This window comes from Vigna umbellata, chromosome 6 (assembly GCF_029865625.1).
Source record: "Vigna umbellata cultivar VRB3 chromosome 6, Vumbellata_1.0, whole genome shotgun sequence".
NCBI lineage: Eukaryota > Viridiplantae > Streptophyta > Magnoliopsida > Fabales > Fabaceae > Vigna > Vigna umbellata.
Genome location: NC_142170.1, coordinates 38,361,455 through 38,375,494, shown reverse-complemented (window position 1 = coordinate 38,375,494; position 14,040 = coordinate 38,361,455). Strand labels below are relative to the sequence as shown.

Genomic DNA, 14,040 nt, shown 5'->3' with positions numbered 1-14,040 from the left:
AAATTTAAAATAAAATTTACACTTATTTATATATTTAATTGATGTGAAATATTAAATAACTTTCTATTTAAGAATTTGAATTTTAATAGGAGATAATAAGAAGTTGTTGAGATAACTTCTAAATCTTCCTAACCGAATGAAAATTATTATTATTACATTTATATGTTACAGTTTTATAGTTCATATAATTTTCAAATAATATATAATAAAATATTAGTTATTATTTAAATTTACATGATATTGTTTTTAATTTAATCTGCAAAAAAGAAATCAGAAGTAACCTATAAATACTAAAATTAACTTAATAATTAATTATTCATAAAATTTAAATATGTAGTAAAAGATAAAATAAAAATAAATAAAGTGTTAAAATATAAAAAAATAATTAAAATTCATTTCAATAAATTTTAAATTAAAAGAATATAACTAAAATAACTTATGGCTTATAAAATACAAACTTTTAGAATTAACTATTTTAATATATCCATTAAACATTTATGTGTTTGTGGAAACAACCTATAAATAGTTAATTGCCTATTGCCTACCAACTATACTCCTAATGCAGTCATTATAATCACCTAAAGTATTTACATGAATTATATAAATATGCTAAATGTATGAGATGATGTAAGAAAAAAAAATACTTATAATGAGAAAACTACTATATAGGCTTATTTTATTTCTACTTTTTCTTATTTTCACATCATTTTATTTAAGGAGAATAAAAATATTATATAATGTATAGCATACAAATTCTTTTAAATTTCAATAAATGTTTTTTTAGAATTATTAAAATAAAGAAGAAAACAAATAAATAATAAGTTTCTTGAAAATAAATAACAAAAATAGCATCAGCTATGTTTAGAAAACAAAATTTACAGAGAGAGAACAGTAATATGTATGTACAGTCATTTAATAGTAATGTTTGATCTTCAACAATTTTTTTTAGGTTTAAAATTATATTACATATATTTCTTATAAACAATGTGTTAAGATATAATCTTTACATGTGAACAACTAAATTTAATAAAATTAATTTTAAGTAATGTTTATATTTAATTATATAAGATTTATAATTTTAAGTCTAAGTTAACCTAACAAAATAATAAAAAATTGAATTCATATCATTTTAGTAGGTTATCAAGATAAATCAATATGTTCTTTCTCTTTAATTTTTCTTTAAACACATAAATATAATTATTAAAAAAACACATTGGGATAGATTTGAAACAAAAGAATGAAATATGAATATCATGCAAGGGATAAATACAACTTTGAATCCAAAATAACACAAAATTAAGGTCATACCCTACCTTATTTAAGTTTGCTACCAAAATAAATCATTAACTATATAAAAAAATGAATTTCTTTTAAAAAATTTATTAAGAAGACTTAACACCAATAAAACATAAACTTAACTCAAATAAAAATTCACACCATTTAAATTAAAAACCTTAAAACAATAATTATACGAGTCTTTTACTGTACACGTTCCTCAACTTTTTTATTTTTGTTTAACTTGATACTTAGACTTACATTTCAATTTTTAACACAGTTTTATATTGAAATTATATTTTGAATTCATTTTTCTAAAAACAATTATGGGAAATTAATAATATTTTTCAAATTAACAACATTTTTATACTCTGCACATTTCATTAACTTAATGAACTTTTCATAATATAGAAACTACTTTTTTCAATCGACTTCTAATATATATTGTTAGACTCGTCTAATTATATAAACATAGTTGTGTAGTGCTAGACTTGTCTAATTAGTGTATAAAAAATTTATTTAATTATATTACAAGAATTGTCTCGTCTAATCAGTACATGAACACAATTGTGTAGTACTAGACTTGTCTAATCAGTGTATGAACAAACTTATTTAATGTAATATAAGACTTGTCTCGTCTAATCAGTACATTATCACAATTGTGTGGTACTAGACTTGTATAATCAGTGTATGAACAAACTTATTTAATGTATACTACAAGACTTGTCTAATTAGAAAATGGACAGAGTCATCTAATATGTATTAATAAATTTATAATATGTGTATTAATAAATTTATAATATGTGTATGAATAAACTTATCTAATATATATTGTTAAATTCATCTAATTAGAGTATGGATAAACTCATGTAATATTGTTTTTGAAAGGTTCGTCTAATTGGTGTATAGATAGACTTGTATAATGAATGGATGAAATGATTCATCTAATTTTTTGTTGTTGTACCTATTAATTAGTGTATGGATAGACTTATTTAATGCATATTACTTGTTTAATATTTTTTGTTATATTTGTTTAATTAATTTATGAACCAACTTATGTAATATATATATATATATATATATATATATATATATGACAATATTCATGGACAATTTCGTCTAATATGTATTAATAAATTTATTTAATATGTGTTTCAACAAACTTCTTAACCATGAAACTAAACTTCTTAATAAAGTTTAGATGAAGTATTAATTAATACTTTTTCATAGACATTAAATTTCTCACAACGCAAATAGGGAAAAGTATTGTTATTAAATAGAACTATTAATTATTTCACCAAAAAAAAAAAAGTACTACCAAAACTATAAAAGAAGAACATTAACCACGTTTCTTTATGGAAATGTGAAAATGATTCTTAAAATTGATGCACTCTTAAATGTATTCGGTGCCACATTACGTGTAGTAAGAAGTTTACTAATTTATGTAGAAAATGTGAACTACGCTTTTTATTTATTTATTTTTATGTAACGTCTATGAATAAATACCATTTGCTAGTAATTAAGGTCATACATTGTGATATAATTATTAATACAAAAGTGTTAGCTTAACCTGTATTAAATTTCGTATGCACAATTAAGTTTAGTAAAAAAAATAGGATTAATTAAATTTAAACTTTTATAAATTAAGTATTTCTAATTGAATTTTATTAAAAAAATTAATCTAGCCAGTATCTAATTATTATTATTATTTTTAATTAATTTTTTTATCACTTTGTTTTTCTGTTAATTTTCACATCATCATTATTTACGTGTCTTTATATAAAAAAATAAAATGCAGTTTAATTAAATTTTAAGTATTTCATTAAATTTGAGTATTATTAATTGAATTTTTATCAAAATTTTGGCCAGTGTTTAATTTTTTTATATTTTTGAACTAATTTATTGGATGACTTGATTATTTAATTTTACACTCTCAAGTATAACACTACGAACTTGTTAATAAAAAAGTTAATGTCTTGAAATGCTAATTATCTCTGCTAAATGACATTGTCTGGTATTTCGAAATTTCAATTGATGTAGAGACTCAATCGAAAAAATATAAATTTTAAACATTCAATATATAAATTTTTTAATAAAAATTTAATTGAAAATACTCATTTTTTAAACAATTAAGCTAGTTTTTAATTTTTGTTATAAAAACATATAAGTAATGACAATGTAAAGATAAACCCTCATCACTCCACCTGTAAAGATAAATTTTGTATATCTAATTGGAAAATAGAAAAAATTTAACTAAATGGATGACAATTGAAACGATTTAAATTGAAGAGTTAATTAAGTTAAAAAGTATATTGTTTCCAGAAAATGGTACAAGACGTTGTTGGTAATTAAATAAATGCCTTTTATGATATGGTCACATTTATTAGACACTTGTCCTCCTACTTTATATAATGTACTCTTTATAATGCACAAACACTTCAAACTTCTTCTTCCTATGATTCATTCGATTCGTCAATTCAGTTTCACTCATTGTGAAAAATGGTAGATGAGTCAATTTCACTGATAAAACATGTTCCTAGCTTTGCAAGAGGTTTTAGCATTCTGCTAGTGCATGATGACAAAATTTCACGTTCTTATCTCTCAACAATTCTTCAGCTATATTCTTTCAAAGGTATACTTTCAATTTTCTCTCAAATCTCTTTGCCACTTTCATTTCCCTCTCTCTGTACTCTAAATTCTGCAAAATGATGAAAAATTGAATTTAAAAATGGTTTTCAAATGATCACACAGTAACACTTTAACCAGTGTTTTTCATATCCAATTTTGAATTCAAATAACATATTTTTATACTTGAATTTCACATCTGTGCCCTCACCTGTGAAATTCGTCAAAACCCTTGACGATTACTGTTAGAGTTGATAAGAATTGAATCTGGTGTTGTTTATTTTGAAGATAGCTCTCATAATTGTTTGGTTAATCAGTTACTGCTACAAATAAGGCATCCGCTGCTGCATCCATGATTTGCCATCAAGAAGGCACGTTCAAACTGATAATGGCTAAAGCTGATATGGCTGACATGGATATCCCTTCTTTTCTGGATGTAGTAGTTCAAAAGGATCTTCCTGTCATCTGTAAGTTCCAGTGCTCTAAATTTTCTACTCTCATTTGACTAATATATATATATAATAATGCATCGTTTTGTGTCATGTACAGTCATCTATTCTGGAGTGTTTGATGATGTAAATAAGAAAGCTTTAGCTACAGGATTGTGTTATTTCCTTAAGGAGCCAATCACTCCGAATGATCTTCAATATCTCTGGCAACATGTGTATCACTCAAGAGCCTATTCACCCAAAAACACTCGAAATGCAGACTTCCATGCAAAGGGATTACAGAATACCCAGATGAAACAGGTACATATATAGTTGAAGGGTTATCTCAATAACACTCATACCATCTTCAATTCCTTGGGATGAAGATAAAAGAATTAAAATGGAAATAAATAAAAAATAAAATTGAAGAACTTTCGTGAAAGAAAAATAAAAGTTAATGAAAAATTAAGTGAAAAATATAACAGTTTTTTTTTTTTTAAAATAAGTCTCTATTCATTTTCACCTTATTTCCATATTCAACCATGTAACTAACGTTATTTCACACTTTCGTATGTTAAAGATTTATATTAATAATACAGTAGTAACTAATGGTGTATTAAAATTGGTGTACTTTATATATATATAAAACTATTATGACTATAAGAATAGTGGGTGTTTAGTTCTATGTTTTGAGTTTTGAATTTACGATAAACAATTGAAGAAAATCTATAATTATTTTGATTTATTGCGAAATTAAACCTACACTAAACAATTGAAGAAAATCTACCTCGAAATTTTAGGATGTGTGATGATTTTATAACATTTATATTTATATACACACACACACATCGATCCTAGCACATTGATATCTTCTCAATTTTCTCTGTGGGTGTTGTATATGGTGTTGATTATCATGAATTAGTTTCCTTCAAAAGCACTCAACTTTTGAACAGGTGACAAACGCCCAATGTCAGGTTCTTGGAGCAAAAAGCGGAAGAAGCGATGCTGATACATTCGGCAAAGAAAAAGGAAAGAAAACCCTCAACAACACAATGCCAACCACAAAGTGCAAAGGTCACAAAGAATATGGAAAAAGAAAGCATGATGACTATGCAGGCAAGAAAAAAGAAAAGAGAGATGTTGTGCAGGAAAAGCCAGATTCGTTGGGATCAGCCAAGATGAACATTAACAACCTCAATGAATATTTCAGAATGTCTGAGCACAAAAAACGTTTGAGCGTTTGGACTCCTGAGTTGCATCAAAAGTTTTTAGAAGCAGTGAAAGAATTGGGAGACAACTGTACTGTTTCTTTTCCCTCTCACTAGATATTGAATTCATTCCCCCTTTTCTTTTCTTGATTACATATCAGTAATGGATTCAAGCTTCATTCGTGATAATTAAGATAGTTAAAATGCCTGTGTTTCACAGTTGCTCGTCCAAAACAGATATTAGTTCGGATGAATGCCAGTGAGCCTTACCTCACTGTTCGCCAAGTTGCAAGTCATTTGCAGGTTCTTTTCTGCCACTTCAACTTAGACAAACAATAGTTTATCATCATTTATGTTGCCCAGATTAACGTTTATATGCTTAAAAGTTATTAGGGCTAGAGTTATCTGGAATTTACTGGTTAACCTGCTATAAATAGAATTGAAATTTCTTTGCTTTCATCCAAGAATATGTAAGTTTATGTATGTTTATCAATGCAATAACTATATATCCTGATGTCATTACTTTGTTCTCTTTTTCCATAACTATATATAGTTGCATTCATGAATGACCATTCATGTTTTCTCGTCTGCTTCGTTTGTTTAGGTTTTTTCTTAACCAACATTTTTCTTACACAGAAATACAGATTGCGTTTGAAAGGTGAAGAGAGCTCTCTCAATTCTGATTTGCCTAGAGTATCGTCCTCAAGACACAAAGCCAACTCTTCTTCGTCTGAAGGATCCACCTTGGAAACAAAAGGTAATTACTATAATTTCTCTCTTTGTTTTTCATTGGTCGTAGATCGCTAGCCAGCATTTTTGTCTGTAATTGATTCGATAATTTAATTAGAGCATAAAAAGAGCATTTGATCCAGGTCTCCCAGCACCAAAAGTTTTCTTGAATGTGAACCATAATCAAGATCAGATTCCAGTGAACAGCTTGGGAATGGAATTCACAGATTCTTGGGATTCACAACCAATGTCAGGTGCTTCAATGGATTCGAATATACCTGGAACTGATTTATGTGAATTCGTAGAAACGTTTCTGGAAGATTCTGATTGTTTCAATTTGCATAAATATGAATCCAATCCTGCTGCTGTTGATCAATGTGCTGAGATGCTAAGAAATGTTCTAGAAGGGGTTCCCCTTAATTAATGGTAATTTGATATGGACAACACCATCAGATCAAAAAAGGTTGTCACTTTATCATGTACACATATATTCAAATAATATAATAACTATGTCATACTTCGGAGACTAAAGATACACACAATTTCTCATTCTTTTCTTTTTGTTGTATGTATGTGCTTGCAGATTGACTGAACTTTCAAATGGAAGCATATACTTGGAGCAAAATGGGAAACTTTCTGTTCTATAGATGGTTAACTTCAAGTTTGAACATACATGGAAACCTATATTCCTTTCCTTTTCAAGTAGTAGACATTATCCTATATGATTCATATATAGTATATATATTATAAGCATATGTAGAGGTTCAAGATATTGGAAGATGATAAATACAGTGTTTGTCTTTCTCCTTCTTGTGAGAAAGCATGAACAAGTAATCTTTGTGACCGAATATGCAAACATGATGTGAATTATTAAGTTGACATTAATTCTATTTATTTTTAATATTTATTTAAATTAATATTGATCTAATTCACGTTATTATAATTATTTAAGATTTTATTTAAGTTTGTGTCAAGTAAATCAATTATAATTTTAGAATAATGTGTCTTCATATCTTTATACACAGATCATAGATAAGTTTGAATCGAAGGTTGGAAAGCACGCGTTGGGCATGCTTGTTGACACAATTATAAAACCATATTTCATGCTTCAAAATTTTCCACCATTAATTGTCAATTTCTTCTTGTTACTTCAATGGCAACATCTTAAAGCATGAGTGGATCCTTTGATAAGTAAGAGCATGAAGCATGAATAGATTCTAGTACCGGTAGCAGACCTTCTAATGAAATAGGTGAAACTTTGAATGAAAGTATTTTTTCATCAAAATTAAAACTTTTTCATCACATTATAAATGCTTTTTTAAATAGTAAATAATTTTTTCTATATAAAATAGTAAGTTTACTACTCAAATTCTATTTTTATAAGTAAATTTTCCCTATAATTACAGTATGTTTTAATGTAGCAATTTAATCACTTATCTGAATTATAATTGATTAAAGTTATTTTTTTACAACAACCAATATTATGTATTATTAAAGTGTTGATTATAATCTGATATAATAAGTGCAACTATTATTATTACATGTATTTATAGACATGACATAATAAATCTAAACCTACGATCAATAATTATAAACCTGACATAATAATTCACTTATTATATGATAAATATTCGTAAACCTAAGACAATAAGTTTAACAAATATTCCTAGACTTAACATATAAAAAATGTAATTTATTATAATAGTTAGAATCACGACCGTTATAAAAAAAAAACTAAATCTATCAAATTATAAATATAAAAAAAAAAAAACTGATCAGTTTTTATATAGTGGTTATAGGGCCTTTAAACCAATGGCGACCACTGATTAGCCAGAAAGAAACTACAAGAATAAGCAAACATCCAACAGCCACAGGGGTGTAGTTAAGTGTCTCCATGGTTATTGGGTACGAAACAGGTAACGAGAAGAGTATGGAGATGATGAGCACCCAAAGAACAGCCACCCAACCCACAATGACTCCATAGCGGCCTAAGTTGAAAGGCCCTGGGACAAAATCCTTCTGTGCCAAGGTTACCCTAAAGAATATAGGTAAGGCATAAGCAATATAGAGGCCAATCGTTGCAATGGATACCATGGCCTCAAATGCCACTATGCTTCCAAGAGACTGCAATACAGTTACATTCCACTTTTCAACAAATCAGAGAAACCTAAATATTCAGATTATTATAAAATCAAAGTTTATAATATATCAAATATACCGTTAATGCCATGCAAAATGATATAGAAACGGAAAGCCAAACTGCATAGATGGGAACCTCCTGCTTGTTAACTTTACGCCACGATGATGAAAATGGCAGGGCCCCGTCTCTAGAGAAAGCAAAAACCATCCTGAACAAGTTTTAAGCATCATATTATATATTATGTAGAGAAATTAAGTCTCGGTCGTATAGAAAGCGTGCTAATTTGGTGCTGGCACGTTTTACCTTGAATTGCTTGTGACGGAACTCATGCCACAGAAAAATATGGCAACAGCAATAATGACTAAGCAAATAATACCCCCAGCTCCATTGCCATATCTATTCTTGAATACTAGATAAAACACTTCAGCAATAGCATACCCACCGGCGTCATTATCTTCGCTCAAAAGATAATGAATGTCGGTGACTGCAAAGGTAATGCCTAGTATGTAACCCCACCCAACTATAACAGATATCCCAACAGCACTGATAATTCCTTTTGGTCCATTTATGTCAGCCTCCCTCGTTTCCTCTGTCTGCATATACAATATTTTTTCTTAACACACAATGTTTTTTTGTCTCAAAGCGGACAATACTGAATATTACGAATGATTTGTATATTGGAGAACAAAACTACGACAGAAACATCAAATCTAAAAGAAATAATACCTCGAATCCAATAATCGATTCTAATAATGATGTTTTAACGGACTTAATGTCATGTCGAAATAATACGATTTACCAGACAAGAAACTTTGTAAAAGCTTTTCAGGGCAATAAATTTTGAAAAAAGAAGAAGAAAAAGAGTGGAAAAGATATACCATATAAGCTGATGCATCATAGCCAGTTAGGGTATACTGACTCATAAGAAGTCCCAAGAGAAATATGTAGGGCTTGCTGCTGATTCCGTCCGCATTTTCAGTATTAAAATTAGTAAAAACAAACTTGGCACTAGCCCTTTCCGTTGCAACAGATGGGATGCCAATCATAAGCACAAAAACACCTAAAATTTTCAATGTCAATTAAAAATTAAGAAAGGTTTCCACGGAGAACTGAATGCAGAAAACAATTAAACAGGAAATTTCTTCATACCTACAACATTCCAAATAGCAGCAAGCCGTCCCAAGAATGATAACAATGATATAGGAAGGCTGTTTATCATACCATGTAGGAGCAAAATCACCCCATGCAAAGCAATAACTACGTATTTAGAAGCCTCATATCCGCCACCATTTTTCCCACCAGTACTAAGGAGAATAATAACTTTAATCAGTTGTGCGAGTGAAAAATCTACACTTGTTGTCACTGCCCACTGCAAACGAAAAAAAGAAACCAAAGTTGGAGCATCAGATGGATTAATGGAAATCTACATCCCGCACAAGTCCTTGCAGTGAAAAGTGAAGGATGTTTAATTTGTGCCTTCTTAAGAATACCTGACCAACAATATTGAACCTGCAAAAACAGATAAACCATCCAACATGCATCAGAGAAACAACCGTGGTAAGGCAAATAAGGCAGAGTCTCTTGTTATTATACTTCAAAAACTGATTAAGCAATAAACTTTAATTTCAAGCTACACGACGCTAAGGAGAGCTAACAAATTAGGCAATTGTAGTCAATTTTATCCGATTAAGAGCACTAAATTTTCAAAAACCTGGTTGACCAATATACATCATAAACTAGACAAGTAAGTAAAAAAACGAACAAATTATGCATTATATCTATGAAATTTCGGGACTGGATTTAACATAATTACCATTTTCTTGTTGATTATGATTTATCTATGAAATACAGTCTAAATTTCTGTTCAGATTTTCAGTGAAGAGTATCTTTGTTCTGAAAGATCAAATTGGTAGGCTACGGATAAACAACTAGAACCAATCTATTTCCACTCCTACAAACCTCCAAAACCTCACAATTAAATTAAAAAACATTAATTTGGTCCAAGTTCAGAAATTTTAGTTTGTATGTGTAACAGAAGTAGTGGCAGAAGAGACAAATAAAGAGGGTGCGAAAATTCATGAGACCGTAACCCACGATCCAAATGTTGAGGGTATGTGAGGAAAAGTACACGGCCCAAAATAATCAACCGATTGCTCAACGAATTTTGATTGGTCCATAACTTATGTTTTAGATATGGTTTTGTAGAGAGAGAGAGAGAGAGAGAGAGAGGCAAGGAATATTTTGTTAGAATTGTCTCCTCTCTCTCCTATGGAAATTCTCATGTGTTCCCATTTACGTGTCTGCATTTCTTTTTCCTGTTTCTAAGTGCTGTTAAATTCAACTCAGTCCCTAACAAGATCCTCATTCAAACTGCAAATTTGCATTCTCACGGTCTTACATAATTAGAAGTCGCTAGTAACGAAACTAAAGACACTCTCAACTGGGTATGGACAAATTTACGAGGCAGTAATTGGGGAAAAGAAGTTAGGTAGGGTACCAGCCAGTAATCCAGGAAGCAAAGGGAGCCCAGGTGGGCCCAGAAAGCTTCGCGCTCCAATAGTAAAGCCCACCAGAAGTGGGGAAGGATGAGCAGATCTCAGCCATTGAAAGCGCCACAATCATTGTGAAAGCAGAGGCAATGAACCACCCATAGACGAAGGAAACAGTGCCACCGTAGTTTAACCCAGTGTTGTAAAGAGTAGTGACTCCGGTGAGCACCGAAATAATAGAAAACGAAAACGCAAAATTCGAAATCACCCTGTCACAGTTCAAAGAAAGATTCTTTAAAAAAAAGAAAAAAGAATGCAGTGAAAAAATGGAAAGAAGAGAAACATACGATAGGTCACGCTTGAGTTCTTGCTTGTAACCGAGTTCTTGAAGACGAGCATGGCCAGAATCAAGTGGAACGTATCCTTCTGCCATCGCATCGGCGTGAGATGGGACTGTTTCGTTGTCTCTGCCCATTATGATCATTCACCAAACATACCGATGCAGGGAGAATGCTACTATATATAACATCATTTCCTTAAACATTGTTTTTTTTTTTTATTTCTCTTCTTATTCACGACAACACGTTTAGCTTTATTTTTGTTATTATCAAAAAGTAAAGGCTGTGTTGATGATAGGCGTAGTGTTAGACGGCTGTGACAATAACAATAATAGGCAGAAGTACAAGGAGAAAAGAATCCAAAAAAAATACTATAATTGTGCCTAGTCATAACTAATTTTGTGTGCATGATATACAGATGTTAAGGAACATGTAAGTGTGGATTTGGTATTTTGATTTTTCGGTGAATGAGTGAGTGAATTAATGAATGGTAGATTCAAAAGGTATGGTTGTTGAATGGATTTTATAGCGAGCTGCTGTTCAACAGTACACATCTTTCAAAATGGCTGTTGAGTTACTGCATCCCCTTTAGGACTTCTTTATACAAAAGCTTTTTAAATCGTCGTGACATAACCTTTTGGTTGTAATAAATCTTAGGTTTAATACATTATCTACTCCTTATTTGTTTGGAATGTTGTGTTCAAAGTCCTTTTACCTTTAAAAAAAATTTATTATTATTTTATATTTTGTTAAAAACGGTTTAAGTTAGTCCTTTTAACTTAGAGTGTTAAAAATATAATAGTGCAATGATGTGACAACAGTGACTTGTCCAATTTTTTATGACGCGTCAACTGTGACCCAATTGACGTGACCAAAAACCCTAATTTTCCTAAGGCCAAGAACCCTTGTGCCACCACTGTGAAACCCTAGCCGCCGCGCTGTCGCAGAACGAAACGCACCACCACCAAACCTCAGGCCACCATGCCGACGTCACCACCATCAACACAGACCTACAATTCGAAGTAGAGAAACTATGACCTGTGCAATGTTTATGCGAGAGAGCCTTCGTGATTTTGCACCTTGACTTGCGGCAGCCCATGGTGGCGCAACGCATTTGATCAACGATGAACAAAGAAGAAGCTCTCGTTCTGGGTTTTTGCTCTTTGCAAAGAAGACAAAGATGGAGGACGCATGAAGAGACTTCTTGCACGATGCATGGAGGCACATTGTTTCTGGGTTTCTGGCTTGTGCAATTTGCAGGTTGGTGTCCATGGATGCTGCTTGCGAACTAGGACTTCTGCAATTTGGGTAGCGATTATGTATGTTTATGGTTTATTGCAGGTGTGAATTGGGTTTCTAGGTGTCACGATTGCGATTTTTTTGTTCATATTTGGGTTGGAATTTCTAGTTTGCAGGTTAGTGATTTCGATTCAGTTTTTGCTTAATGGTGGTGAGGTGCGACGCATGGTGGAGATTTTGCCTTGATTACTGGCGACGCGGTTTAGGGTTTCACGGTGCATAGGGTTTGGTTGGAATTAGGCGATTTGGGTTTGATTTCTGGGTTTTCTGTTGCTTTTTTTTGCTTCGAATTGTAGGTTTGTGTTGATGGTGGTGACGGCAGCATGGTAGCCAGAGGGTTTGGTGGTGGAGCGTTTCGTTCTACGACAGCGACGACGACTAGGGTTTCAAGTGGTGGCACAAGGGTTTCTGGCCTTAGGAAAATTAGGGTTTCTGGCCACGTCAATTGGGTCACAGTTGCCGCGTTATAAAAATTGAACAGGTCACAATTGTCACATCATTGCAGCGTTATATTTTCAACGCCATAAGCCAAAAAAACCACTTAGAACCCTTTTTAATGAAATATGGGATAATAGTGAATTTTTTTAAAAAATAGAACGACTTTAAACACAAGGTCTCAAACTATGAACCAAATGATATATTAAACCTAGATTTTATTTAAAAATTGTTTAACACTACCTTCTAATTGGTGATTTTATTATGAAAAATATTGTTATTTACAATAAACTTTTGTTTAATTCTATTTGATAATGGATGATCTTATTATAAAATAAATGTTTCTAATAAGAAACCTTTTTTAAGTTGGAAAAGAAAGACCATTAAACACAAATTTCTTTGATTTAGTTTCAACTCAAGAAAATACATTAAAAATATTTATGTTTTTAGTATATAAATATATAGATAGATAAATAGATAAATCAATCCACCAATTCCCTCGCAGTATTCCAGTGTAACGTGCCATTATTTCAATATTAAATTAGAAAAAACAGAAAAGAAAAAGTAATACGACAAAGAGGAAAAAAGGCATGAAAAAAATAGAATGAAAAGGTATAAAAGACAAAAAAATTATGCATATAATTAAAAAACAAAAGAGATACTGGGACTGAATGAAACGAAAATAGCTAAAATCATTTATCATATATAAAAAATTGTTTAATAGTGCATAATATAAGTTGAACCGATAAATAAATCCTTTTCTGCCTAAAATGTTTATCAACAAACTTATCAAAATTTTGGGTTACTCAACATTGAAAATTTTCTTCAGACATAATAGGTCATTCTAGCGGGGTTGCTACAGTTGCAACAATGACGAAAAATTAAAGAAAATACAATTGCAAATTGATTTCCAAAGGATTGACTCATCTCAACACCAACCCATCTTTGGATATATGGTGTTTAGAATAAAGCACCTGACATTCATTTAACACGGTACTTTTAAAAAAATTTACTTATTTTCTTTTAAAATTATCATATTACTTTAATGAATATTTTAAAAAATAGAACCCACCT

General features: G+C 30.6%; 1 protein-coding gene across 1 annotated transcript; it reads right to left on the bottom strand.

The window, feature by feature from the left end:
• Nucleotides 1–7,932: 7,932 nt before the first annotated feature.
• LOC124828241 (amino-acid permease BAT1 homolog) lies at nucleotides 7,933–11,583 on the bottom strand. Its single transcript, XM_047301491.2, has 8 exons — nucleotides 11,242–11,583; nucleotides 10,903–11,163; nucleotides 9,896–9,914; nucleotides 9,555–9,774; nucleotides 9,284–9,465; nucleotides 8,709–8,998; nucleotides 8,484–8,613; nucleotides 7,933–8,389 (listed from the first exon to the last, which is right to left on the bottom strand). The coding sequence occupies exons 1-8, from the start codon at nucleotides 11,376–11,378 to the stop codon at nucleotides 8,048–8,050; spliced, it is 1,581 nt and encodes a 526-aa protein (XP_047157447.1). The 5' UTR covers nucleotides 11,379–11,583; the 3' UTR covers nucleotides 7,933–8,047.
• Nucleotides 11,584–14,040: the final 2,457 nt, after the last annotated feature.